The sequence below is a fragment of the Raphanus sativus genome, chromosome 1, assembly GCF_000801105.2.
Source record: "Raphanus sativus cultivar WK10039 chromosome 1, ASM80110v3, whole genome shotgun sequence".
Taxonomy (NCBI): domain Eukaryota; kingdom Viridiplantae; phylum Streptophyta; class Magnoliopsida; order Brassicales; family Brassicaceae; genus Raphanus; species Raphanus sativus.
In genome coordinates, this window is record NC_079511.1 from 3,518,450 (window position 1) to 3,544,338 (window position 25,889).

General features: G+C 39.8%; 7 protein-coding genes and 1 non-coding gene across 11 annotated transcripts; 2 read left to right on the forward strand and 6 right to left on the reverse strand.

Moving 5' to 3' along the window:
* Positions 1 to 234: 234 nt before the first annotated feature.
* On the reverse strand, positions 235 to 959 carry LOC130510539 (uncharacterized). Its single transcript, XM_057006957.1, has one exon. It carries the CDS (start codon positions 767 to 769, stop codon positions 335 to 337), a length of 435 nt encoding a protein of 144 aa, XP_056862937.1. The 5' UTR covers positions 770 to 959; the 3' UTR covers positions 235 to 334.
* Positions 960 to 1,354: 395 nt separating this feature from the next.
* Positions 1,355 to 2,832, forward strand: LOC108851116 (DNA polymerase II subunit B3-1). The gene is made up of 4 exons (XM_018624538.2): positions 1,355 to 1,818; positions 1,986 to 2,070; positions 2,323 to 2,364; positions 2,447 to 2,832. Exons 1-4 carry the CDS (start codon positions 1,408 to 1,410, stop codon positions 2,518 to 2,520), a joined length of 612 nt encoding a protein of 203 aa, XP_018480040.2. The 5' UTR covers positions 1,355 to 1,407; the 3' UTR covers positions 2,521 to 2,832.
* Positions 2,833 to 4,043: 1,211 nt separating this feature from the next.
* Positions 4,044 to 6,341, reverse strand: LOC108862023 (elongation factor 1-alpha 1). The gene is made up of 3 exons (XM_018636035.2): positions 6,225 to 6,341; positions 5,276 to 5,758; positions 4,044 to 5,197 (listed from the first exon to the last, which is right to left on the reverse strand). The coding sequence occupies exons 2-3, from the start codon at positions 5,735 to 5,737 to the stop codon at positions 4,310 to 4,312; spliced, it is 1,350 nt and encodes a 449-aa protein (XP_018491537.1). The 5' UTR covers positions 5,738 to 5,758; positions 6,225 to 6,341; the 3' UTR covers positions 4,044 to 4,309.
* A 780-nt stretch (positions 6,342 to 7,121) lies between these two features.
* Positions 7,122 to 8,289, reverse strand: LOC108862029 (pentatricopeptide repeat-containing protein At1g62350). Its single transcript, XM_018636048.2, has 2 exons — positions 7,974 to 8,289; positions 7,122 to 7,706 (listed from the first exon to the last, which is right to left on the reverse strand). Exons 1-2 carry the CDS (start codon positions 8,139 to 8,141, stop codon positions 7,284 to 7,286), a joined length of 591 nt encoding a protein of 196 aa, XP_018491550.2. The 5' UTR covers positions 8,142 to 8,289; the 3' UTR covers positions 7,122 to 7,283.
* Positions 8,290 to 8,431: 142 nt separating this feature from the next.
* Positions 8,432 to 9,823, forward strand: LOC108862035 (protein disulfide-isomerase 5-1). 2 transcript variants are annotated; one of them, XM_018636066.2, is made up of 5 exons: positions 8,432 to 8,531; positions 8,609 to 8,800; positions 9,094 to 9,152; positions 9,240 to 9,415; positions 9,490 to 9,823. In XM_018636066.2, the coding sequence occupies exons 2-5, from the start codon at positions 8,693 to 8,695 to the stop codon at positions 9,579 to 9,581; spliced, it is 435 nt and encodes a 144-aa protein (XP_018491568.2). In that variant the 5' UTR covers positions 8,432 to 8,531; positions 8,609 to 8,692; the 3' UTR covers positions 9,582 to 9,823. The 2 variants fall into 2 exon arrangements, with proteins under 2 accessions (XP_018491568.2, XP_056861370.1); XM_057005390.1 differs by having other exon boundaries at positions 8,439 to 8,531; positions 8,652 to 8,800.
* A 174-nt stretch (positions 9,824 to 9,997) lies between these two features.
* LOC108862015 (uncharacterized) lies at positions 9,998 to 13,146 on the reverse strand. The gene is given in 8 exon segments (XM_018636023.2): positions 9,998 to 10,292; positions 10,393 to 10,766; positions 10,849 to 11,010; positions 11,013 to 11,051; positions 11,268 to 11,466; positions 11,610 to 12,484; positions 12,561 to 12,616; positions 12,834 to 13,146. Coding segments are annotated over 8 exon segments (2,055 nt in total). The 5' UTR covers positions 13,043 to 13,146; the 3' UTR covers positions 9,998 to 10,151.
* A 171-nt stretch (positions 13,147 to 13,317) lies between these two features.
* On the reverse strand, positions 13,318 to 17,269 carry LOC108808716 (tRNA ligase 1). Its single transcript, XR_008943462.1, has 13 exons — positions 17,149 to 17,269; positions 16,589 to 16,918; positions 16,131 to 16,233; positions 15,920 to 16,026; positions 15,742 to 15,839; positions 15,413 to 15,473; positions 15,263 to 15,339; positions 15,086 to 15,157; positions 14,921 to 14,997; positions 14,763 to 14,843; positions 14,328 to 14,430; positions 14,024 to 14,182; positions 13,318 to 13,858 (listed from the first exon to the last, which is right to left on the reverse strand). It is a non-coding gene; the product is annotated as a tRNA ligase 1 (transcript).
* A 444-nt stretch (positions 17,270 to 17,713) lies between these two features.
* On the reverse strand, positions 17,714 to 25,574 carry LOC130509437 (tRNA ligase 1-like). Of its 3 annotated transcripts, none has more exons than XM_057005397.1 (27): positions 25,436 to 25,574; positions 24,889 to 25,213; positions 24,733 to 24,783; positions 24,564 to 24,646; positions 24,041 to 24,140; positions 23,860 to 23,938; positions 23,607 to 23,730; positions 23,146 to 23,252; positions 22,894 to 23,040; positions 22,742 to 22,806; positions 22,463 to 22,627; positions 22,141 to 22,301; positions 22,008 to 22,039; positions 21,551 to 21,714; positions 21,355 to 21,434; positions 21,076 to 21,141; positions 20,603 to 20,892; positions 20,365 to 20,472; positions 20,180 to 20,277; positions 19,745 to 19,805; positions 19,559 to 19,635; positions 19,384 to 19,455; positions 19,220 to 19,296; positions 19,055 to 19,135; positions 18,620 to 18,722; positions 18,323 to 18,481; positions 17,714 to 18,249 (listed from the first exon to the last, which is right to left on the reverse strand). In XM_057005397.1, exons 2-27 carry the CDS (start codon positions 25,150 to 25,152, stop codon positions 17,851 to 17,853), a joined length of 3,213 nt encoding a protein of 1,070 aa, XP_056861377.1. In that variant the 5' UTR covers positions 25,153 to 25,213; positions 25,436 to 25,574; the 3' UTR covers positions 17,714 to 17,850. The 3 variants fall into 3 exon arrangements, with proteins under 3 accessions (XP_056861377.1, XP_056861379.1, XP_056861375.1); XM_057005399.1 differs by having other exon boundaries at positions 22,912 to 23,040; positions 25,432 to 25,570; XM_057005395.1 differs by having other exon boundaries at positions 25,432 to 25,570.
* Between the last annotated feature and the right edge of the window lie 315 nt (positions 25,575 to 25,889).

Consider the following 25,889-nt stretch of genomic DNA (forward strand, 5'->3'; position numbering starts at 1 on the left):
TTCTGCAAGTCCTTCTTGATCAAAACCGGGACTTGTGATAAATTTAACATTACATTTGTTTTTAAAAATTAAAAAAAGTATGTTAACAAGGCAGGCAAGCGCAGGTGACTTGTGATAAACATCACATTTATTGAAATAAGAGTAGGCTCTTATGCGGAATATACAGGCAAACAACTTTGTGCGTACAGAATTGCAGTTCACTTACAAGTAACAACAAACGCAAACACGAAAACGAAACGATTAAAATTTGAGCCTTTCATCATAGAAAAAAAGAAGAAAAGCTTTTATACATACATGGATAATGGAGGAAAAACAGAGTAATAGAAAAAAAGGCTCAGCAATGCCATCTCTTGGAAGGGCTTTTGGTCGGAGAAGAAGATCCAAGTACAACTTTCTCTACCAACTTCCTCAACCCCTTCTTCTTCTTCTTCGTTCTCTTTGAATTATCATCTCCCTTACTCTCTTCTTCAAACTCTTCCTCCAACTTTAAACACAGCTTGAGAACTTGCTCCTCCACATTGTTTAGTCTCTCTAGCAAGGTCCCTTTTCTCTCAGTCTCTTCCATCACTTGCTCCATCGAACGGCACTGAACTTGCTTCCCACCTGTGCTCCTCGGTGATGAAAGATCCAATGAAGATGGCTGAGTCCCACTCGATGGAGTCGATGGGCTGGAGCTTCTAGGTGAGCTTCCTTTCATCTCTTCTAGCTTCCTCACCATGACATCTATACGGTCGAGTCTTGAGAGGATGGGTTCTTCTACCATAGCCATTGATGGACGATAACAATGAGAACGGTACCTTTTTTCGTTATGGAGTTGTTAAAAAGACGAGACAATGAATGAAAAATGCCGAACTCGTCTTCTGAAAGGGAATTGAAGATACACCACGTTTAGTATCAGAGAGAGAGAGTTAGCTAAGCGTCTTACGCGTGTCCTCGGTCACGCGTGGTGTATCTAGTTTTCGGACACCTCTTCTGTCTCATACGTCCGACATTACTTACTCCCCACTCCCCCCCCCCATCCTTCCTTATCTAATCCCCACAAGTATCCTATGGGATTATACCGCAAGTAAGATAATGTTTTTTTAGTTTTTAGTACATTGTTTGATAAGTATATGATAAAAAAAACAGAAGCATGCTAGTTTCTTGAATAATTTGTATACATGTTTCTTAAAAAATAGTTTTAAGAAATTCAAATTATAGAAAACAGAATTTAGGTAATTTATTTCATAGTAAATGAAAAAAAATGATTTACAACTGGATTAAACAGGAAAATAAATTAAAGTTATGGTAAGCCCAAATAAAACGGCCTAATAAAAAAAGTCAAATATTACATCTCCGTATCCATTATTATGGGCCTATGGTTTATACGAGGCTCAAATAAATAAGCCCATGTAAGAATCCACCGATATGGCACTCGGCTTTGTTCTTCAGGCAAACAGTTGTGAAACAATGGTGTCGTCGAAGAAGGCGAAGAGCGATGGCGTCGTCGATAAAGGCAACGGTCTCAACAACACACGCGGCTCCGGCTCCGGGTCCAAAACGAAGAATAAGAAGAAGGCGCCAAACAAGGCGGACCTAAAGGATTATGTTGCGAGGAAGGAGACGGAGGAGGAGGTTCGTGACGAGATCTCGGAATCTTCTTCGAGCAGCGAAGAAGCGAGACGCGATGAGGAGACCAAGGAAAGAAGCAACGGCGTCGTTTCGGAAGAGGCGAAGATGATTAGGTTCCCGATGACTCGGATTCGGAGGATCATGAGAAGCGATAACTCTGCTCCTCAGATCATGCAGGACGCTGTGTTTCTTGTCAATAAAGCTACGGTAATAGTTACCAAATCACTAGTATATTGACACATATGCTTAACTGATCAGGTTAGGATACTCAATTGCTCAGTTTGATGGAATTTGAGAGTATTCATTTTGCTTATCAGTGTGAATTAAAGTCATAATGTCTTTGTTTTTATGTTATTTTGAAATATGAGTTTCAGGAATTGTTCATTGAGAGGTTTTCTGAAGAAGCTTATGGAAGTTCTGTCAAGGACAAGAAGAAATTCATCCACTACAAACATCTATGTAAAGCTCCAGTCTCATTTCCTATCTGCCTATTACCGTAATCTGAACTTGTGCCTCATGTTGATGATTTTTTGAGCCAATATGGTGTAATGTACAAAGGGCCAGTCAAGTTTTAGAAAGATTACTGTTTATGTGTTAATCTGTTATCATTACTTGAAGGACTTTGGTTGCGAACAGTCATATACTGTTACAATATAGGGCATTGATGAAATTGAAATATTTTTCACTGTTTTCTTTTCTTCTCATTGGCAGCTTCTGTAGTGAGTAACGAGGAGAGATATGAGTTCCTTACAGGTACTTAATATATATATCCGTCTCTCTAATTTCTTCGTTGTAACGGTAATCTAATGTAACTTGTAAAATTTTGAACTCACAGATTGTGTTCCTGAGAAACTAAAAGCAGAGGTGGCGTTGGAGGAATGGGAAAGAAGCATGGCAGATGTAGGCTGAGATAAAACCAGTTGGAACCGACCTGAACAATTTGGGAACTTGTGTCATGTCCTGGTCAATTGGTTTCATCTGCCCAATCTACTACACCTTCCTTTACAATCCCTAATGAGATTGCACATAGTTCATTTCTAGAATGTACTACCTTTTCTTATTTTTGTTAATTTGAGTTTATAAGAGTTTCCGGAACTATAATGTTTTGCTTTCTTAGGAATTATAAAGGTTGTGTAGCCATACTGCGAAAGCATTATTCCTGTCTGGACAGTGATGTATACACATCATAAATTTTTATTAGTTCCATTTGATCATAAATTTCATTACAGTCTGAACAATGGATGTATACACATCATGTGTAACGTTTGTAAACGCAAGCATGCATTATTCCCGTGTGGACAAGGATGTATACACATCAACAAGAGGCAACACAACTGTCCTGGATGTGAAAGAAGTCATAGACCAAAATCTGTTTACTGGATGGAAGAACGAGTAGGGCTGGGCATCATTACTCGTTACTCGCCTTAAACTCGCTACTCGACCCGTATTCGCCTTGAAAATTCAAGTACTCGGTGCTGTCAAGGCAAGTAACAAGTCGACAATTTTCATTACTTGCAAGGCCAAGTCAAGTATCAAGTATCATTATTATTTTTAGTACTTGACTCGTTCGCCCCGTTACTTGCTCTATTACTTGCTATTTGTTACATGATCTATTAATTATTTCTTTGTATTTGTCTTTTTTTTACTTGCATTTAGGATTGAACATAAATACTCATTAGTCTTCTTATACTTGTTACTTATTTATTATCCATCTTGAGTTTAAAATATTCGTTACCATCTAGTCAAATATTACATAATAATAAGTAGTAAAAAGTTTAGTTATATGACTTGTTATTACTTGTTACTTATTTAGAGAATACATTTTTTATTTATCTTCTCTATAATATGACAAATATTTCGTTTAAAGTAATTCATATGTTATTTTAAATAGAATTGACAAAACATACTTTCATACCTATTAAATATATATTTCTAATAAAGTATTGTTTAGTATAGTTTTTAAATATTCCGAAAAACTCATAAATAGTTCATAAATACTCATAAATAATTTATAAGTACTCGTAAATAGTTTACAAGTATTCGTAAATAGTAAGTAATAGAGTAAGGCAAGTAACTTGCAAGTAATTCATTTTTGATCAAGTACTCGAAATAACAAGTACTCGTTTCTAACAAGTCAAGTACAAGTCGAAAATTTTATTATTCGTACAAGGCAAGTCAAGTCGCAAGTACATGCAAAATTGCAAGTACTCGCCTTGCGCCCAGCCCAAAACGAGAGCAGTCATAGCTCACTTACAGGTAAAGAAGCACATTACAATTTAGTTCAGATGAAAGGAGACAATAAAGTATTTTTCGAGGTATTAAGGTGGAATTCGTTTAACATAAATGAGAGTAACAGTTTATAATGCAACGTCAAGATTATATAGATGTGAACTGAGACTGACGACAGAAATAAAACACGCGACACAAACATATAATAACCGCAGGAATGTCACCATTATCATAAAACAAAATATCAAAACAGGATCATAATCCGAAAGCACAAGAGTAAAAAAACAGGAAACTTGAGTGATCAGTAGCTCTGCCACCTCCGATCAAGAACCCAATTAGGACAAGAGAGTTCTGACGGAGACGAACGGAAGCTGTAACACAAACAAGCTACATAAAACCAAACTAGAGTAAGAAAACTAAAATAGTACTTTGATTCATCTGCGGATGATAGAGACTTGATGATTGGACTTTACTTGGCACCCTTCTTGACGGCAGCCTTGGTCACCTTGGCTCCAGTTGGGTCCTTCTTGTCAACGCTCTTGATGACACCGACTGCAACAGTCTGCCTCATGTCCCTCACAGCGAAACGTCCAAGGGGTGGGTACTCAGAGAAGGTCTCAACAACCATGGGCTTAGTCGGAGTCATCTTCACCATACCAGCATCACCATTCTTCAAAAACTTGGGCTCCTTCTCGATCTCCTTACCGGAACGCCTGTCAATCTTGGTGAGGATCTCAGAGAACTTCACGGCAATGTGGGAGGTGTGGCAATCCAGAACTGGAGCGTAACCGTTACCAATCTGACCAGGGTGGTTCATGATGATAACCTGGGAAGTGAAGTTAGCAGCACCCTTGGCAGGGTCATCCTTGGAGTTGGATGCAACATACCCACGCTTGAGATCCTTCACAGCAACATTCTTAACGTTGAATCCCACATTGTCACCTGGAAGCGCCTCAACAAGAGACTCGTGGTGCATCTCAACAGACTTAACCTCAGTGGTCAACCCCGAAGGAGCAAAGGTGACAACCATACCAGGCTTGAGCAAACCGGTCTCCACACGTCCCACTGGCACCGTTCCAATACCACCGATCTTGTAGACATCCTGAAGTGGGAGACGGAGGGGCTTGTCTGAGGGCCTCTTTGGCTCGTTGATCTGGTCAAGAGCCTCAAGGAGGGTTGGTCCCTTGTACCAGTCGAGGTTGGTGGACCTCTCGATCATGTTGTCACCCTCGAATCCAGAGATGGGGACGAACGGGATTTTGTCAGGGTTGTACCCAACCTTCTTCAAGTAGGAAGACACCTCCTTGATAATCTCATCGTACCTAGCCTTGGAGTACTTGGGGGTTGTAGCATCCATCTGAAACAAGGAAAGTTCGTTAGCTTCAAACCATAAAGTTAACCACAATAAGAAAATAAAAAAAGAAAGCTATTTCACCTTGTTACAGCAGCAAATCATCTGCTTGACACCAAGTGTGAAGGCAAGAAGAGCATGCTCACGGGTCTGACCATCCTTTGAGATACCAGCCTCGAAACCACCAGTGGTGGAGTCAATGATCAAAACCGCACAATCAGCCTGGGAGGTACCAGTGATCATGTTCTTGATGAAATCACGATGACCAGGAGCATCAATGACAGTGCAGTAGTACTTGGTGGTCTCGAACTTCCAGAGAGCAATGTCAATGGTGATACCACGCTCACGCTCGGCCTTAAGTTTGTCCAACACCCACGCGTACTTGAAAGACCTCTTGTTCATCTCAGCAGCCTCCTTCTCGAACCTCTCGATCACACGCTTGTCGATACCACCGAGCTTGTAGATCAAGTGACCAGTGGTGGTTGACTTTCCAGAGTCGACGTGGCCGATGACCACAATGTTGATGTGAAACTTCTCTTTACCCATGGCTACTTGTCAAGTAAAAATCTGGAGAGATTAAAAAAAAATTCAAAACGATCAGTACACAGTGAACAGATTCATATCTAGATAAGATCTATATCTTTCACAACAAACAAAGGAAGCCGCTATCGGAGTCAAACCGATTTCTACCACAAGAATAGTTGTGGTGCTCTATCATCAGAGCTAAGCGAGCTACAAAATCATAATAGATTCATGAACGATCCGAGAGGTTCCACGACTTTAACACAAGACGATTAGAACGTCGGATGCTGCTCATGGATCCAACACTAATCACATAGATATCAAAGCGCAGATTATAACTAGTTCAACAAACAATCGATCGTCCAAAAGTGAATAATAATAACTAGATCGATTCATGAACACGATCAGAAGAAAACCTAAGCGATTCTACTAGCTAAGAGCATCGAACAAGTGATACGGAGCTAAGATCGACTAACAAACAGACTAGAGAAGGTGAGGACGAAGCGCGTACCTAGCGGCTAGGGTTGAAGAAAAGATGGAGAAGGAGGATAATGAAGGAGAGGAGCTACGTGTTTGTGTATATATATGGTGCTGAATCGAAAGAGAGGTTAGGGTTTTTAGGATAATTTGGTAGGCGAAATGACGAACATGCCCTTGTTTCACCGTCAATGCTTTTGTTGTTTGGCGTTGGGCCTTTGGGGCTATCTTCGGCCTCAAGTTAGTTTTATTTGACGATCCAGAATGTTCGATTCTAAAGTGGATTTTTCAGTTCACACTACGTAGCAAACCTTCCTTTTTTTCTGTTCTTTGACAAAAGCAAATTAAAGACATCATTTAGCATTCATTAAAGAAAAAACACACAATTGATTATTCTGATTACTCTCAGATGTGATTTGGATATTTTTAAAGTAAAAGTTTTCAGTCTTCAGTCTTCAGCATTGGTTATATATGAATTGAACAATACAGAAGAAAACACACTACAAAAATCATTAAGAACTGATGCAGACATCAAAATGCTTGTTCATCAGATGGAAAATGATAGTCATTACGAGAACTATAGATTATACATATTATGAGCTGTTTAGTAATGGTAAATGTAACTAAAACATAGTTTAAAAAAAATGGAAATCCTCCATGCACAACATTATCACTGATGAATGATGATCAAACCATGGTGGACCAAACGTGACAATGAATAGATGAATTGCTAATAACTTTGTGCTGGACCATAAACTGTATATTTTCATTCCTCAGAAAAGCTTCCAAGTCTTATTTCAACTGGTTTATTGATTCCGCAAGCGATATCTTCTGCTGGATCCTGCCCATTTCATATACTCAACAAAAGTTTGCGTGTTTTTTCAATAAAGTTATGGTACAATGAACTCTGGTTGTGCCTAACACCAGTAAGGAAGCAATCACGTAAGGGCAATTTATGCAATGCATACAAAACAAACACTGGTATAAGAGAACAAGTTACTGAAAGGGTAAAGAAACTTCCATCACTTCCTTTCTATCAGTAAATAAACCAAGCAACGAATCAAACGAGATAAAGCGCTATCTCAAAACCTATTTATTCAAGATCACTATCAGTTCTAGCTTCATCATCGCTTTCTAGGCACAGATCCTCGGGAGGATCATACACAACCATCCCAGGGAAAAGCTCCAAGAAATCATCTTTCACTCTCTCTCTCAACTCAGGGTAAGGAACGAGTCCTTTCAGAATAACTCGAAAAGGCAGAGACAGAGGCGGGTCAGGAGAATCTCTCATCTCCCCATACAATCTCATCGCCACCACAGGAAGCTCGTTATCCAGGAACGCTCTAACAAGGTCTCCAAACGTGTGCTGGTCAAACAAAACTCCTTCTCTCTTTAAATCTCCCCACACTTGTTTGGTCTCATCCACTCTCCTGTTTCTTGCAAGCATCATGAGCATGTCTCTGTAAAAAAACATGTCTGGTCTGTACCATATCTCTCTCCTCACAACATCATAGAGCTGAAAAGAATACAGAATTAAAAAAAAAACATAAAAAACAAAATTCGGTTTCAAATAAATGTGACAAAGCCTTCTCCTAAACCCTAAAACCTAAGTCCTAAACCCTAACATAACACCACCAACAAACTCTTTCTATATTCATAAAGCTCTGTCTAAAGGTCTTAGCTTTACTTCACAAGATTGAACATTTCAACCACGAGACCTATAAAAAATGGAACTATAATTCAAAAATTGCAATTGAAATTGATAGACAAGTTTCATTTTCACCTTCATACAGAGGAAAACTTGGTCTTGCCTCTGAAACTCGGCAAGAACGGAGACGAGATCGGACCTGAGGAGGCGAGAGACGTGGGAAGAGATAAATCGATCGAGACGGACGAGTTTGGTTTGGAGACGCTTGAGCTCCTTGGCAGCGATTAAACCTTCTTTGCTCATTTCCTTCTTCCTTCTCCATATCGATAAGCTGGGACTCGAAGCGGGTCCTGATAGGTAGGTACGAACAGTGATATCGCTGCTAGTTCCTCTGTCCGAAACAATCTGGCGAAGGAAGCTCTGAGGAGGGATCGAGTGTTTAACTCTACGCAGAATGAACATGTTGTCGGAGAAGAAGAAGGTTTATTGTTGTTAGCTAATGTTCGTTTGATTATAATGCGAATAGATTTAGGCCTAAATTTAGGCCCATAAAGGCCCAAAGTTATGGTCTCAAAGAAGGCTAAATCTAGATCGGCCCATATAGGCCCAAAACATAAAGCAAAGACATGGGACTCGTTGCACTTGGTTTGCTTTCCGTCTTCTCTGGTCTGGTGGGTATTGATTTTGCAGAAGGTAAGCAGATTCAGACACATCTAAGATCGGTTTTGATATGTTTCGATGAATCTCGCTTTTCGTTTCTTTGGTTTCAGATTAGATTGAATTTGTATTTGATTGCTTTCACATCCGATCCAGAACTGGTGAGCTGCTAGAAAAAAAGATTGGGATTTGCTACGATGAAGCTCGGCGGTCGGATTATTGCTATTTTACTTGTGTTTTCTCTTACGATTGTGTTGACGAAAGCAGAAGTCATTACATTGACGCCTGAAACTTTCTCCGACAAGGTAATGATCTGAAGCTTCCTTCGTCTGTGTTGAAATCTTGTATTAGATAGAACCAGGTAGATTTAGATACTTGTTCTGTCCTTTTTTGATGGTTCGAATTGAGAATTGGGTTAGCGTGACTGTCTTAAGATCGCTGGCTCATAAGTTTAGCGTACATCTGCCCGAGTAGAGATTCTAATTTTAGTCTCTAGTCTTGGTCTGATTTGATCGGTTTCGTGTTACAGTTACAGAATGGGATGTTTGACTCTCTCTCTCTCTCTCTCTCTTTTCACTCTCTTTGTTTATTGGTTCAGGTGAAGGAGAAGGATACTGCGTGGTTTGTGAAGTTCTGTGTTCCTTGGTGTAAGCACTGGTTAGTTTTTCTTGTCTAGTGACTGAGAGTGATTTTGCTTTGTTTATTCACTTTTGCTGATGAGATTGGATCTGAGTGTATTGTCAGCAAGAAACTGGGAAACTTGTGGGAAGAATTGGGGAACGCAATGGAAGGTGACGATGAAATTGAGATTGGGGAAGTAGATTGTGGTAAAAGCAGAGATGTTTGCACCAAAGTTGAGATTCACTCTTATCCAACGTTTAAGCTATTTTACAATGGAGAAGAAGTTTCAAAATACCAAGGTAAAAAACTTTGCTTTACAGCTTAAGATTTCTAACCTGAGCCTTTTTTCTCATGCTTACAATTATAAACTTAGGTAAAAGAGACGTTGAATCTCTCAAGACGTTTGTTGTAGAGGAAACAGAGAAGGCAGCAGAAAAATCACAGCTTGAAGACAAGGAACTGTGATTCATCCCCTTTGTTCATTCAGTTTTGCTTATGCAGTTTGACTTAGTTTCACCACTAGTTAGATAGGCACGGTGGAGGAACTGATCAAGTCTTTTGGATTTATATGCTTTCCAAACACATACTGTTGTTTTTCAGTTTCAGTGCGAGACAAAGATTACTGATACTCTTGTGTTATATGTTCGTTTACGAGCAAATTGCATTGTTCTTTGAAAAAATATATTTGGTGGAAACCATTAAACATTCTCAAACCTTTTATGACCAACATTAACATTATGACTCAAAAGTGGATCTTGCATTGGAGCCTCTCAGTTTCATTCATGCTCACATAGCTACAGCCTACAAATATGAGGAATGCCAATTTAGAAACTCACTTCAGCTTCATGCATTCAGCTTATTGTCCATCAACTGATTACTAGAGTGGGGAAAAAAGCATCCTCGATATTTAATCAACACAAGAATACATATTGATATCCAAAGATTATAACTATTCTCACTACAATTTTTCCTCCACCGCCCAGTAAAACTTGGAAGTCTCAAGCAAAGTACATTTTCCTTCAAATGTTCGATGTTTTAATCATCAGTTTCAGAATCAACAACTTGAAGAATGTTAAGAGCCGAAGAACCAAGATTCATCCCACGAACAACACCTCCATATCCCACCTTGATTCTGTGGCACATCATCAGGATAGAGTCCCATAGCGCTGTTCGTCCCTGTTCCAGAACCAATCTTAGAAACCCTTTCCTCATCCATACGTGCATGCATATTGTATGACAAAAACACTTAATACATATAAAGGACTCATCATTTTACCTGAAGGGTAAACTGCACTTTCTTATCCCAGTACAAGGCAAACGTAGGGGGGCATTGCTTGTCCACAGCAAGTACACATGCACCCGGATGGAGCGTAGAAGGTACACCTGATACCACAGCTATGTACTTCTCCGGGAATCTTTCTTTTGGAGGCAAAACCCCTAAGAATAACGGGTTCCTGCTTGACTGAGTCCCTGTATAAGAACTTGGGTCCAGATGTAACATCCATTTTGGGTGTTCCAAGTAAGCACAGAACAAGTACAGAAGCAGATGAGAATCGGTTGGAGGCTCCAGGCTCCATTTCTTGTTTTTCTCACGAGCATCTGCCCTACCGTTGTATTCGTAGTTCTTCACACAAGTTCCTTCCGCGAGCTCTGCAAAAAGCCAACAAGAGTTAATCGAGTCGTGATATGTCAGCTAATATTTGAAATGGATTTCTTTTTTTATAACGTATACCTCGGATTCTTTGCACCGTGTAGTCTGCCGGAATGCTGCTGCGCGGAAGTAGTCCCTTCACCCACTCTCCTTTCATTAAACCCTGAAGCCTCTGATGTTCGCTAATGGCATCAACACATTCCTGCATAACGGGTATTAGTGCCGCTTGCTGTTGCTGTTGTGTTGTTGTTGCTGAAACTGCTGGTTCTCTGCACGCAGCTTTACTGCAGATGGCAGAAGAAACATTTAACAGCTAAATGAAGACCAAAACATATAGCAACAACATCAGATGACATGATATCATCAATTCATCTCAGATATACAATCGATCAACAACTCTCAATTTCAGTGATTTACTAATAAAAATCAAGACTTATGAAAACAAAAGAACATAACTTCTTTTGGACACATAACCTAGAAGTTTTAGTGAAGTTACTTACGCATGGCGGCATCAATAGCCTGTACAAGATTAGCGCGTAACTGGTGAAGAGTAGCGTCTTCATCGAGAGAATAAGATGGCTGCCACCCTTTTGTACGATCAGCTGGTAATGCAGTAGGAGCTGTTCCATTTGTTGACATATCACTTCCAACTTGGCAAACGGTGACAGCAACACCCAGCTTCGCTGCTGTTTGCATTACCTACACACATTAAACCCCTTTAAATAAATGTTCACGGAAACATAAGGAAACAAGAAATTATCATTCTGCTTCTGATTCCGAATGTGATCAGTAATCAGCAGACAAGTATTGGAGAGCAGTGTTTAATTAGAAAAGGATTAAACCTGAATGTGACTGGTTTCAATCTTGTGAAGCAGAGGTTTGAGCAAAACGGAGGAACACCACTGCCTTAGTCTATCACGCCAGTATTCAATCTGAGGATACACGCCCAGGTGCCTAAAACCTTCGATAGCTTGTTCCAACGACATGGGTGTGGGGAAATCACCCTCTCCTTTCTTTGGTGGAGTCGTAAATTTCTGAGCACCAGGAGACATCCTAACAGCTCTTAGTGGTGTACTCCTAGTAGTCCCAGATAAACCAGCTGAACCACCAACGGTACCCGGACTAGCCATTGCAAAACTCCCTACTGTTGGTGGAGGAGTCCGCACCTTCCCGGCTGACTCAGTGATTTTCTCATCTACTTCTGCCAAAAGCTGCTCCAGCTGCTCCTCTGTGGCAATGTCTCTTGCAGAACTTCGTCTACTAGACCAAGGACTAGAAACAGCCTTCTCCTGACCAGACGAAGCTCGGTTGGAAGAAGCTGGCGAACTAGAAGGGACAAGATACAAAGACGGCGAACCCATCTGTTTGGACGGAGTGCTAAACGGACTAATACGAGAATTCAGCTTATCACCAGCACTGTTAGACTTATGCGCTGAGCCAGCAAGATTTTGATGGATTGGGACAAGCGGCTCCAACGACCGTGTTGGTTTCAATGCGGGACGACTCTTGGGAGACTCTGTCACACCCTGATCATCTTTTTTCTTTATTCCTAGAAGCTCAAGCTGACGGCTTGTTAGAGAAAACTGATCTTTGGTTACTTTAGTCTCTGCTCCACTAGCAAACTTAGCTCTGTGCAGAGATACGCCTTTGGAGAAAGCCATCATCGCTCCAATACAGATCAAAGCCACCAGTCCCTGCCACGCCTTTACAGTAACATCTGAAAAACAATAGGTCGATTTCAGATACACTGAGAAACAAAAATTACATAAAAGGAGAAAGGAATGCAAACTCACAAGCTGCCTCTTGAGATATCCTCCCGTATGTTAAAGCATTGGTCAATCGTTTCTCCCTGCAACCAACAAACGAAACATTAGTCCCACTTCATAATCGCAATAGATCTAGATCTGCATATAAGCCTAGTAGGAAAACACACTAAGCGCTAACATCTGGAGCAGAACGCACTAAGCCTAGATTCAGAATACTCAAACAAACGCAACTAAGTGGCAATGCTTTCTTCACTCCAGTACGAAGTTTTCAAGCTAGATTGCTCTCGCACACGTACATACCCGGCTGTGAAGGAAACGAGAGAGAAAACTGAAGCGATCGAGAGGACGAATATGAAGAAAAGGACGGATTTGGAGGGACGGATGCTATTGGCGGTGGAAGCGGCGGCGAGAGCAGGGTTACGGTACACCGAGAACTTTGATGCCTTGGGAGAAGGGGAAGAATCCTGCGCCGACGAGATGTTAACATTTCTCCTCGCATCAGAGTCCATTGCTGCAGCAATCGAGGCTTCTCGAGAAACCCCAGTGAGGAGAGGCGAAATGGTTTTAGGGCTCGTTAGATTTTCGCGGCTGCCCTCCGCGCCTAATGTTTCAGTTTGATAATAATAAATTTATTTCGGCTCAATTTTGTTTTTCCGGGCCCAATTTTGTTATATAAAAGCCCGAAGACTCTACACAGGTTGAGTTTGGGGTTCCCAATAATATCCCCATACTTATAAAACGATCAAATTACCCCTAAGAGACGGTTAATTGTCACTAACACACCTTTAAAAATCAATGAAAACCAATGTTTTTAGCTACTAAAGTAGCATGTATATGAATGTTTATGTCACAAAAAGCTTTCATTGATTGTGACATAAGGTAGCCATGGTTAATGTGTTACACAAGCAATTTCAAGCTAAATAATATCAGAAAAACTCCAGAGGACCTGAGACTGAGGCAGGAGGATCGATCACCATGCGGCTTGCCTTTCCGTCTGCGTAAAGCTGGGGTAACGTGTTGGCTTCTCGGGCAGTAACGCCTTCTGTAGTCCACAACGTAACATGTGGCCATTCGTTCTTGCATACTATGGTCTCTCCATCCACGGATCCTACGTGGGCTGTAAAAGCAGCCATCTTGTCGTTGAAGATGAGCTCCGTGAGCTCTACGGGCACCTCTCTGTTTAAATGCTGACCGTATCTGGCTACAGCAGCTACTCCGTGACTTCTCTTGTGGGTAAGCGTCACGTGAGCCCGTTCAAGTTTTTCCTCTATGCTCTCCTTCTTTAACTCTAAAAAAGATCTCACTGTTGGGTTTGATGCGGCCAACTGATAAGAAGAAAACACTCATTAAGAACGAAGCCCATACAAATGATAATGATGTGGGCTCACGTTTTGAGGTTATGAACTTTCAACCTTTAGTTTTCTATGGTCTGTGTATAAAATTATCACCTATGTGAAAGAAAGGGTAATTCAAGAATCTTGTCGGCTAACCTTTTCAAGAAGCCTGTGGACTTGAGTTACATGCAAGTTGATGGCAGCGAATGTAATAGACCCATGTTTTGTTTTCTCTGAACTTGGTGGTTTGTATTCACCTTTTGCGATTCTTTTTAGCTCTTCTCGCACTTGCTGAACCGCATACTCAAACGGAAACTGAAAGGATCAAACCAGAAAAACAAAGACATCATATCCACATCCAAGTCTCCTTATACTCTTGTATCATGTACTAAGCGAAAGTAAGCGGTTAAAATTTACCAAGCATCGAATTCGAGCCATCAATGACAAGAAGATGTATTACCTGAACAGAATTGAAATACTCCGAATTTGCAGCTAAAGTATGGCGCAGCTGTTTCTCCCATTTAGACCATTCCGCTGCATATGTTCCTTTTGCCGACTCAAGTCTACAGTAAGCATATGAAGGAAAACAAAGGTCAGAAAAAACCAAAGTAAAGCTCAAGAGATAAAGCACCAAAAAAAAGACCTTAACAACAAGAAATTAGAACGTCTGTGACCACACTTATTCCGTAAGGTATCTCTTGAAACATGATTCAAGTACATCTAATGACATAGTAAACAAAACATGAGTGCTTTTGATGTCTTCCTCGCCAGTTTTTTTTTGTTAAATATTCATTGTTTTTCAATATGGTCTGTTACTGGTTTTCACAAAATACTTTTGTTTAAATATAATTCAGCTAATCAACTCATGAAAATGGCAGTGTTGACTACTACCCACCTCCCATGCCTTCTACTGTGGAGCTGGAACAAGTCGATGCCCTCCTCAAGAATCGATTTAACAGGATCAGGTAAAGGACTCCTTTAATATGCACACAGAAAAGTTAAAAATGGATATCAAATTTGTCATCTCTCGTGCACTGTACAAAAAAAACATACCTGTCTGATCTCAACAGTGGCATCTTGACGAGGGAACCAAAGCGCTCAATGAATCCACCTTCAAATTCTTCGCGGTTCTGAAAGTTCAAGGGACAGTTAAAATAAATTTGAGAGATCCAATCATGGATTTTGCATACAGATCAGTTAGGCGTAATGGTAAAATACCTTTCCCTCATAAAGGTGGTAAAACATCAATAGCACATTGCCTACTTTCGCAGATGTCTTGTCGAGATTCCTCTGACAGTATTCATTTCATATGAAAGAAACAACAGCTTGTTAAGTAATACAGCGATGTGGTGAAAGTTGGATGATAGACTGTGTTATAGATGCAAAGTTGCATACAGGATGGTCAACTCTATGAAGTACACGGAACATGAAAACAGCCAAGGCATCAAGTGAATATGGATTTGACTCGGTTCCTGTGCCAGCAATTGCAGAGAGGATACATAAGATGAGCCAAAATCATGAAAGAATGGATGCACAGTTACATACCTTCGGAATCAGAAATGACTGGAACCCCAGTCACCCTATTTCTCCGGCACATGTCTTCAATCTAATACCAAAACAAATATATCAGGTCAGCGACTTAGTTTTGATATAACAAGACTTCCACAATACACCATCTGTATCACCAGTAGTAACAGTGTCATGGTCTCTCAAAAGTAACCTTAGTGGCCAATAGGCAAGAAAAGCAACTGAGTTGCAATGTTTCTTTTATGAATCTACTCGATAATAAGTCAAATTCACTCTCGGTGGACTCATAGGTAGTGCTGAACTCGAAAATGCTAGCTTACACGAACAGGATGCACATGATTAATTACCTGTCTCCAGACGTCTTCATCTCGGGCATTTTTGTCAGCCAACATAATTGATTGTGGCTTTTTACGAAGTTCATCAGCAACCTTTTCCCAATAGTTTTCTGTCCATAGCATGTAGAATATTTCATGAGGTGGCATAGCAAAATTGACAGGCCATAACAGTTTGGCAATTTTTAAATACCTTTGACAAGATCACCCATCAGAGTATGCACTGGCCGATCATCTCCTAAGCCACCTGGGGTGTTCACTAACTCCTTACAAGAGAAGATTTAGCATTTCCAGGGGTTCCTGAGAACACATTGAAATTGCTGAAAACGACTACCATCAATAGGTTAAATATAACACATTGCCTCGAAAACGAAATAGAACATGCACAGCTGGCTCAGGAGTACCGGGAAAGAATACAATTAACCCTTGATTCTTCTGGACAGCTTCTTGCACAGCTGGCTCAGGAGTAGCTGGTGTCACTTGAGATAATAACCTTGTAGTCTCTATCTAATCTTGCAAGCACCAGAAAAAAAATCCACAGAACAGCATTAGAAAGAAAAGAGTAGTAAAATGCATTTTGCTTCATACAAAAAGACACCAATAGCATCAGCGAGCAATTGATATCCAGAAGTAAAGCATAAGAAATTACGTTGGACATGACTAAAAAATTCATAAAACTAGTCTAGGATGGAGAAACGTTACTGTAAGTGAAATGTATGCAAAACGCACAAACCAAATCTAAAAGCTTGAGATTTGGTTTTATTCATTAGTGGTTTTCCCTTTGTCTAAGACTATTTTGGTCCTTATCTGCCAAAAGCAAGTAACATGAAACAAGAGCAAACTAACGAGAAGAGAAAAACACCTCTTGGTCAGTCTTTTCGTTCTCAAACTTTGGATAGAAAGAGGCTCTGATCTGAGCACTGCAACAACTCGACTCGTCCACCGTGAAATTCTCCAAGTTGAGATCTGCGTTCTGAGGTACTGCATCTCCAGGTGATGTTTTACCGACTTCTGATGCCAAAGACGGTCCACTGTGGTTGACTGGAACGTTATTAGCGTTGGTTTCCTCAAGACTCAGCCCACCAAATTGGTTGTTTACTGCTTCTGCAACAATCAATTGGTTGACTGGAGCAGCATCCATCTTCGGCTTTTACTTGCCACTTTATGATGATCAGCGTGAGCTTTCCTTTATCTGCCAACAAAAAAAAATAAAAAAAAAAAGAGAAAATCCATATTCATATTACCACAAACTATCGATCTATTCGCGGGCGCATTATCAATGAAGCAATCAAAACCCCTAGACGGTGTAGATTTTCTGAGAGATGATATTTTCGATAAACTTGCTGTAATTAGAAAAGTAGCCATATGTTTCTTAAGAAAAAAAAAATATCTAACTAAGGAGTTAGAACTAAAGTAACTTACGGAGAAGAGGAGAAGATCGGCGGTTACACGAGAGAATTCAGTACGAGGTCAGAGGTCTTTTGCAGAGACTTCAAAGCGCGGTTGAAGTCTTTTTTTAATCGGAGCCTTGTGAGAGTGAGTGTGTTATGGTGCGGAATAGAGCATTGTAACAAAGATGGTCCCGGTTATAAATGGGCCTGATATGGCCCAGATTCGTCACTATCCGGGCTGCTATTAAACTCATCACAATTTCCAAAGGAACTGTCGGAGGAAATATTATGTTGCTCTTGGTTTGGTTGGTCCATGTTGTGAATCAATTCTAGTAGATTTGATCTTTGTAACTGCATACTCACTATCTCCACTTGAGCTTTTGCTAGCTGTGCTTGCAGTTCACTCACTTGTCTTTGTAGATTGTATATGGCACCCGCACATCCATAGATCGGGTCTCTAATTCTAGCTCCGGCTTCATACACCATACTGTTTACCGCATCAGTTCTTTGTTATTCGGGAAGTTCCTGAGGAAACATGTCGCTACCACGCCTTTAAATCGAGGTTATGTAACCAATGTTTAGCTACTAAATACTAATCATCGATAACTATGTCATTTCTATAAATACGAATGTCTATGTCACAAAAACTTTCATTGATTGTAACGTTAGTGGCCACTATAATAAGGTAGCCATGGTTAATGGGGGTTACACTAGCAATATCAAGCTAAGTAATTCAGAAAAACTCCAGAGGACCCGAGACTGAGGCAGGAGGATCTATCACCATGCGGCTTGCCTTTCCGTCTGCGTAAAGCTGGGGTAACGCGTTGGCTTCTCTGGCCGTAACGCCTTCTGCAGTCCACAAGGTAACATGCGGCCACTCGTTCTTGCAGACTACGGTCTCTCCGTCCACAGATCCGATATGAGCTGTAAAAGCGGCCATCTTGTCGTTGAAGATGAACTCGGTGAGCTCTACGGGTACCTCTCTGTTTAGATGCTGACCGTATCTGGCTACAGCTGCTACTCCGTGGCTTCTCTTGTGGGCAAGCGTCACGTGAGCCCGTTCAAGTTTTTCCTCTATGCTCTTCTTTTTCCCCTCTAGAAAAGATCTCATTGTTGGGTTTGATGCGGCCAACTGATAAGAACAAAACACCTTTAAAAAATGAAGAAATGTATTTTAAGGGTACTTCAAAAATCTTGTTGGCTACCTTTTCAAGAAGACTCTGGACTTGAGTTACATGCAAGTTGACGGCAGCGAATGTAATAGACCCATGTTGTGTTTTCACTGAACTTGGTGGTTTGTATTCACCCTTTGCGATTCTTTTTAGCTCTTCTCGCACTTGCTGAACCGCAGACTCAAACGGAACCTGAAAGGAGCAAACCAGAAAACAAAGACATCATATCCACATCCAAGTCTTCCTTATACTCTTGTATCCTGTACTAAGCCCTTACAATACCAAGCATGGAATTCGATTCGAGCCATCAATGACAAAAGGATGTATTACCTGAACAGAATTGAAATACTCCGAATTTGCAGCTAAAGTATTGCGCAGCTGTTCCTCCCATTTAGACCATTCCGCTGCGTATGTTCCTTTTGCCGACTCAAGTCTAGAGCAAGAAGCATATGAAGGAAACAAAAGGTCAGCAAACGGACAAACCAAAGCTAAAAAAGCAAAAAAAAAAAAGACTGTAACAACAAGAAATTAAAACGTCTGTGACCACACTTATTCGTAAGGTATCTCTTGAAACATGAATGCAGAGTAAGCAAACATTAATGCTTTTGATGTCTTCCTCATCACTTTTTGTTAAATTGTCATTGCATTTGTTACTGTCTATGCAGACGGTTGTTCCAAAATGCTTTGTTACTGGTTTTCACAAAATCCTTTAGGTTTTATATAATTCAACTTCTCATGAAAATGGCAGTGTTGACTACTACCCACCTCCCATGCCTTCTCCTGTGGAGCTGGAACAAGTCAATGCCCTCCTCAAGAATCGATTTAACAGGATCAGGTAAAGGACTCCTTTAATATGCACACAGAGAAGTTAATTAACTGGTTTAGCAACCAAATGGATATGTCTCTCGTGTACTGTACAAAAATATATACCTGTCTGATCTAAACAGTGGCATCTTGACGAGGGAGCCAAAGCGCTCAATCAATTCACCTTCAAATTCTTCGCGATTCTGAAAGTTTAAGGGACAGTTCAAAATAAATTTTGAGATCCAATCATGGATTTTGCTTAAAGAACAGTTAGGCGTATGTGATAATACCTTTCCCTCATAAAGGTGGTAAAACATCAATAGCACATTGCCTGCATTCGCAGATGTCTTGTCGAGATTCCCCTGACAAGATTCATTTCATATGAAAGAAACAATAGCTCGTCAAGCAATACAGTGATGTAGTAAAAGTTGGATGATGGACTGTGTTATAGATGGAGTTGCATACCGGATGATCAACTCTTTGAAGTACACGGAACATGAAAACAGCCAAGGCATCAAGTGAATATGGATTTGACTCGGTTCCTGTGCATTCACAAGGGGCCATAAAAATAATGTAAAACAACAATTGCAGCGAGTACATAAGATGAGCCAAAGCCGAAAATCATTAAACAATGGATGCGTAGTTACATACCTTCGGAATCAGTAACGACTGGAACCGCAGTAACCTTAGTTTTCCGGCACATGACTTCAATCTAATACGAAAACAAATAATCATATACTAAAACCAGACATTTTAAGACACACAGAAAGAGGAAAGATATCAGGTCACCGACTTAATTTTGATATGACTAAAAAAGATAACAAGACTTCCACAATACAACCTACCCATGTACATATATTAAAGGCAGGTTACATTTATATCAAAGAATCTTTTTTTAGTAAACAAAGTAACAGTATTGTGGTCTCTCAAAAGTAACCTTAGTGGCCAATAGGCAAGAAAAGCAACTGACCATGACAATATTTGCAATGTCTGTTTTATGAATCTACTCGATAATAAGCAAAGACTCATAGGTAGAGATGACCCGAAATGCTAGCTTACAAGGAGAGGGTGCACATGATTAAATACCTGTCTCCAGACGTCTTCATTTGGGGCATTTTTGTCAGCCAACATAATTGATTGTGGCTTTTTACGATGTTCATCAGCAACCTTTGGCCAATATTTTCCTGTCCAGCATGTAGAATACTTCATGAGGTGGCTAGCAAAATTGACAGGCCAGAACAGTTTCGGCAAGATCCTACATTTTTAAATACCTTTGACAAGATCACCCATCAGACTATGCACTGGCCGATCATCCCCTAAGCCACCTGGGGCGTTCAATAACTCCTTACAAAGAGCAGATTTAGCGCTTCCTGGAATTCCTGAGAACACATTGAAAATTGCAGAAATCAGAGGGAAAGAGAGGAATCTTAAAGAAAACGGAATCTAAAAAATATACTGTCACAAAATGAAATGAGAACATGCAACCAGAATATATGAAAAAAGGAATACCTGGAAAGAATACAATTAACCCCTCATTCTTCTGAACAGCATCTTGCATAGCTGGCTCAGGAGTAGCTGGTGTCACTTTCTCTTTCTTCACAAGATCGCCTTCTTCATCAAGATCACCGTCAACAATGGCCAAAAAGTCCTCAGCTCTCACTATATTCCCAGCAGACCCTATCAAAACCTGATTCTCTGGGCTCCGTTCCGCGTACTGCTTCAGGAATGGCTCAGCTTCGCTTAGATATACTGATGAAGATAGCTGATTATTCCCACGTTTTCTTATTATGTGAGCAGCCCTGAGCATTGAAAATAGATGAAAAGATGTTGAATGAAAAGATGAGCAGCCCTGAACCTTGTTGCGAGGGTTTTAATCAACATTCAAAACGCGGAAAAACATTGAACGAAAGGCACTAGGCAGTAGGTTAGACGTTTGGTCAGGAAATTGATTCTGGTATAGATCTGTAAAGTGATTCTGGTACCATTCATCAAGCATCTTGGACAGTTCCTTCTGCTTTCCAACCGAAGTACCCCATCTATTCATTTGCCTGGATACAGAAACAACAATAATAGTTTTAAATAAAAATCAAATATACAGTTTGACAATATCAAGAATCCCCGATGTCTCAACCACGCTGCTCCTTCCTTTTAGATACACAATCAATAACATAATAAACAGGCTACAAGTAGCCTCCCCATTTTGATTCACAACTCAACGCATGTTCATCAGTCTCTATATGCAAAGGGAGAAAGTAGCTCACCCAAGGTAGGAGGCTTTATAAGCTGCTGGCCCCTCCTTAAACAGAATTGGTAAGTAATTGCGGATCAGAAAGGTTCTCAACTGTCAAAGAATTGAAGACATGTCCAGCATTACGATAACAATGCTGAGAAAGACGTAGAAAAGTGCAACCAAACAAAAATGCCTCTAGCTAGAAGAACTTCTTGAGAAAAACATACCTTGTACGTGAGAAACTTGAGTTTGATCATTAAGTTAGCATCATCATCATCCAAACCATCCTTTCCTTTTTCACCGGCATCTTTGACCGTATTATCAAGGCTTTTCAGAGTCATCGGATCTCTCCCTTTGTTTGACTTGAACAAATTAATATCAACAAAGAAACCTGAAAAAAAAAAGAGAAACGCAGAAGAGAATCACTAACTAATATAAGGAAAGAACAGATGGTAATGGTCTCTATTGATATGTCGAATTATTCTGTTTAGCGAGACCAATGTGTCTACCACAACAAACCAATCTGACTAGTTTTGAAAATTTTAACTTCCTTGCAAAGTTCCTTTTAACAAATGCTAGGAACTAAAGCAAGTAGAGACCAAGTACTAAATCTAGTAAATTAATCAGAATCGTTATTGTCTTTAAGAACAAAGATAAAGAATAACCAACAAATAATATATTTACCTCGATATAAAGGCCACAAGCCAGGCATGACCCTGAAACAAGGTAACTGAATGGTTGACTAAAAAGAAACCAATATTTTCTTAGTTTGATCAAACAGAAAGACATAAGTAATCAGGAAGGCTTTAAATATAACCTCATCTCTTTCTGGTAACGCCTAAATGCTGAATCACTGCGCACATGGACAACCAATTTATAAAATAGGTTGTCAGGTGATACGTCATTAGCTCGATGAAAATTATGGTAGCACTTGAATGCGGCTGGAAGACGTCTATTCTTTATCAAGCGTACCATTTCCTATTCATGCAAATATTTGGTTGCTCATCAAAAGCACATAAAGAATAGAAACTGTTAAAATACTAACCACGTGAAAAAAACATTTCAAGTGAAAGATATATATAATCAATCGTTTCTGAAAATTAAACTCCACATGCAAAATTCAACAGAGCTCAAGTTACCTGTAATTTACTAGTCGAATAATCTGCAGGCTGAGATTCCAGGAATTTTGTTACTACAGATTTGTCTGCATTTTTAGGATAACAATCTACAGATTCATCTCCAAACCAATCCAAGTTATTGGGGCAAAAGCTTCGACCAACACTCTTTAAAAGTTCCCTTATTTGCTACAGCACCAAGAAGAAAAGGAAAGAGCCCCTCTAGAGTGAGAAACCTTTACTTAAAGAAGACAGAAAAAATTCAACGTCATGAAACTTCTGTTCTTTCAATTATTTTCGAACCTGTTGCTCGCTAGATCGATGGGCAGCACATATCTCTCTTAAACTGAGTCCCAAATCAAGATTAGCTGAAATTTTGAATAAATTAAAAAACAAGAAAGCGGAAAACTGTAAATCTATGTGGACTTGATAGAGTGGAATGTTACGAAACCAACGTGGATAAGGTAATGCACCTCCATCACAGGGTGGTGGAGGATGATCTCTCAAGACATCTTCCATATCTCTGGCACTCCCACTGCTCACGATACGCGCCACAAGACCCTCTAATATCTCACCCTGGACCTTCACATGGTCCTTGGAGCCTGCTTATTTTCATCCAAAAGTTTGTTCGTTTTAAATTCCTTGAAAAACTAATATGAAATCTCACAAAAGAAAAAAAAACTGACTACAGAAAGTTAAAACATTACCTGGGACCGATATATCAGCTACTTCATCAAGAGCTCTACAGACTGAGGTTGCTATCCCTTCTTCACATAGTGCATCAAATGCGGCAAAAAAAGAGGTCACCGATTTCCTTCAGATTTTTTGACAAAATACACGCAACCGTCACTGTTAGTACTTTAATAAAAATTCTTACAACAGTGTTGCAACCAAACATATGTCTAATACTAGCACAACCACAAATCTCTAGTGTTTGAGTTTCATGGAGTGAGGCTAGTACATGCATCAAAGTATCAAACAGATATCACAGAGCCAACTAGAGGAACACTAAACCCTTGGAATAAAATATCCTTAGCTAAATGTATTTCAAGCTCTGTCTTCACAACAATTCTATTTAAAACAACTAAGGTCCTGGATAAAGTGACAATGAAGACCAACATCACAAAGGAAGAAGATAACAGCAATGTTTTGAAAGGCTTGAAGTTACCTTGTGGAAAACAGCCAAACGTGATTTGTTGGCAGACGCCAAATCCGGCAAAATGCAATTATTTCGGAGGTTGAATAGAACTTGGGCTTACCATTACCTAACTCGGTAACAGCCGTCACTACCACTGCGAGATGCAAATCAACATTTTATTAGTTAGACGACTTTAGCAGGCCTACTCAACTTCTACAAATACGGCATAAGTACATTATGAAAGGCAATGACTCTAGAACTTCTAAGAAAGAAAAAACTTCACCAAAATCATCCAGTGGACGTTGACCATGATCTCCAAGAACAGCTGTTACCAGTTCCATAGATACACACATGCGATTTTTCTGACAGAAATGACATTATGAGCTATCTTTTTTTTCTGGCAATTGACTAAGCCTCGAGCATTTAAAACTTTTGATTCCTTAAACGTTTTGCCGTGGAAATACCTCAAGAAAATCATTAAACTCTGCTTCCTTCTTTAACGCCTGAGTTCCCCAAGCCTCCCTAAACATCCGAGAAAGAACAAAGACACCAACTGCAGTAAAACTGCAAAACGAAGCATTGTAGTTATCATATGACTTATGAGATAATAACCTTTTAGAACTCTATCTCATCTTGCAAGCACCAGAAAAAATCCACAGAACAGCAGTAGAAAGAAAAGAGTAGTAAAATGAATTTCCTTCATCAAAAAAGTTTTCAAAATCTATCTCCACTACAACGTCTAACTGCAGACGACAGCAATACCATCAGCAAGCAATTAACATAGCATAAGAAATTTCGTCGGACATAACTAATTTATAAAACTAAGATGGAGATTCCGTACTGTAAGTGAAATGTATGAAAAGGCACAAACAAAATCTAACGCTTGAGTATCGGTTTTATTCATTTGAAATACTCACATGGATAAAGAAAGGAATACAGAAAAAAAAAAGGAGGGGAAAACTAAAGCTAAGGAATAAATAAGCTTACATGTTACCATAACTGTTCTTTGCATATGCTCCACCCACATGACCAGCGTACATAAAGAGAGAGCCTGAATGCTTTAGAGATACCTGTAAAACATGTTTATTAGAAAAAGGTGCTTAGACAGTTACAACTTCAGATTTGTCATTGCACTATGTTGCAGTTAAAACCATACCTCCAGCGTTGCCAACCCTTTAGACACCATCTCAATCATCCGTGTCCTTATCTGCCAGAAAAGCAAGATAAAACGCAACATGAAAACAAAGCAAAATTGTTAAAAAAAAAAAAAAAAAAAAATCAGTGCCACAAAAACGAAAGGGAACTAAACCACCTCTTGGTCAGTCTTTTCGTTCTCAAACTTTGGATAGAAAGAGGCTCTGATCTCGGCACTGCAACAAGTCGACTCGTCCACCGTGAAATTCTCCAAGTTGAGATCTGCTTTTCGAGGTATTGCTTCTTCTCCAGGTGATGCCGAAGACGGTCCACCGTGGTTGACTGGAACACTATTAGCGTTGCTTTCCTCAAGATTCAACTCACCAATTTGGTTGCTTACTGCTTCTGCCAACAGAACGATCACTGGATCCAGATGAAGCATCCATCTTCGGATTTTACTTGCCACTTTATGATGATGATCAGCGTGAGCTTTTTTCTTTTATCTACCAACAGAAAATCAACAAAGTCAAACATTCATATTCATACCACATTATCAGTGAAGCAATCGAAACTTCGATAAAACTTTTGCTGAGGTTGTTCAGATTTCGAGATGAAATAAGGAAAGTCTAGCACACATGTTTCTTAGGCATATCGAACGTAGAAAAAATAAAATCTAATTAGAACCAAAAGAGAGAGAGAGAGAGAGAGGAGGCTAAGTAACCTACGGATAAGATGATCGGCGGCGGTTACACGAGAGAGCCAGTACGAAGTCAACTGTCAACGTGCCTTTTGCCGAGAGACACCAAAGCGCGGTGAAGTCTTTTCTGTTTAATCGGAAGAAGAGCATTGTAATTTGTAACAAAGACGGTCCCGGTAATAAATGGGCAAAAATATGGCCCATATTTAGGGACGTTAACATGGGTGATTGCCCATGGGTTTATCCAAACCCACTAATATTGGGTTGGGTTTTTACCCTACCAAAATTTATTAGATCAATCATGGGTATAAATTTTAAAAACTCATATTCATAGTGGGTAAAACAAAAGGGTAATGGGTACCCATGGGTTTTCATATATAATAAATAAAAGGATTATATTTTCCACTATTTTAATTAAATAAAAAAATTTGCAAAAATTTTTTTCTGTCAAAAACAAAAAAAGTTTCCGACAAATTAAAACA

What these genes read in the sequence shown, in the direction of transcription:
- LOC108862035 (XM_018636066.2), top strand. Translation starts at nt 8,693, where the DNA reads ATGAAGCTCGGCGGTCGGATTATTGCTATTTTACTTGTGTTTTCTCTT. An exon ending in GTTCCTTGGTGTAAGCACTG is followed by an intron (nt 9,153 to 9,239) that starts GTTAGTTTTTCT and finishes GTGTATTGTCAG; the next exon opens with CAAGAAACTGGGAAACTTGT. An exon ending in AGAAGTTTCAAAATACCAAG is followed by an intron (nt 9,416 to 9,489) that starts GTAAAAAACTTT and finishes TTATAAACTTAG; the next exon opens with GTAAAAGAGACGTTGAATCT.
- LOC108862029 (XM_018636048.2), bottom strand. Translation starts at nt 8,141, where the DNA reads ATGAGCAAAGAAGGTTTAATCGCTGCCAAGGAGCTCAAGCGTCTCCAA. An exon ending in AAGTTTTCCTCTGTATGAAG is followed by an intron (nt 7,707 to 7,973) that starts GTGAAAATGAAA and finishes TATTCTTTTCAG; the next exon opens with CTCTATGATGTTGTGAGGAG.
- LOC108862023 (XM_018636035.2), bottom strand. Translation starts at nt 5,737, where the DNA reads ATGGGTAAAGAGAAGTTTCACATCAACATTGTGGTCATCGGCCACGTC. An exon ending in TGATTTGCTGCTGTAACAAG is followed by an intron (nt 5,198 to 5,275) that starts GTGAAATAGCTT and finishes TCCTTGTTTCAG; the next exon opens with ATGGATGCTACAACCCCCAA.
- LOC108851116 (XM_018624538.2), top strand. Translation starts at nt 1,408, where the DNA reads ATGGCACTCGGCTTTGTTCTTCAGGCAAACAGTTGTGAAACAATGGTG. An exon ending in TTCTTGTCAATAAAGCTACG is followed by an intron (nt 1,819 to 1,985) that starts GTAATAGTTACC and finishes TATGAGTTTCAG; the next exon opens with GAATTGTTCATTGAGAGGTT. An exon ending in CATCCACTACAAACATCTAT is followed by an intron (nt 2,071 to 2,322) that starts GTAAAGCTCCAG and finishes TCTCATTGGCAG; the next exon opens with CTTCTGTAGTGAGTAACGAG.
- LOC130510539 (XM_057006957.1), bottom strand. Translation starts at nt 769, where the DNA reads ATGGCTATGGTAGAAGAACCCATCCTCTCAAGACTCGACCGTATAGAT.
- LOC130509437 (XM_057005397.1), bottom strand. Translation starts at nt 25,152, where the DNA reads ATGCTTCATCTGGATCCAGTGATCGTTCTGTTGGCAGAAGCAGTAAGC. An exon ending in AGTCGTTACTGATTCCGAAG is followed by an intron (nt 19,636 to 19,744) that starts GTATGTAACTAC and finishes GTGAATGCACAG; the next exon opens with GAACCGAGTCAAATCCATAT. An exon ending in AGTATTTCAATTCTGTTCAG is followed by an intron (nt 18,482 to 18,619) that starts GTAATACATCCT and finishes TGCTCCTTTCAG; the next exon opens with GTTCCGTTTGAGTCTGCGGT.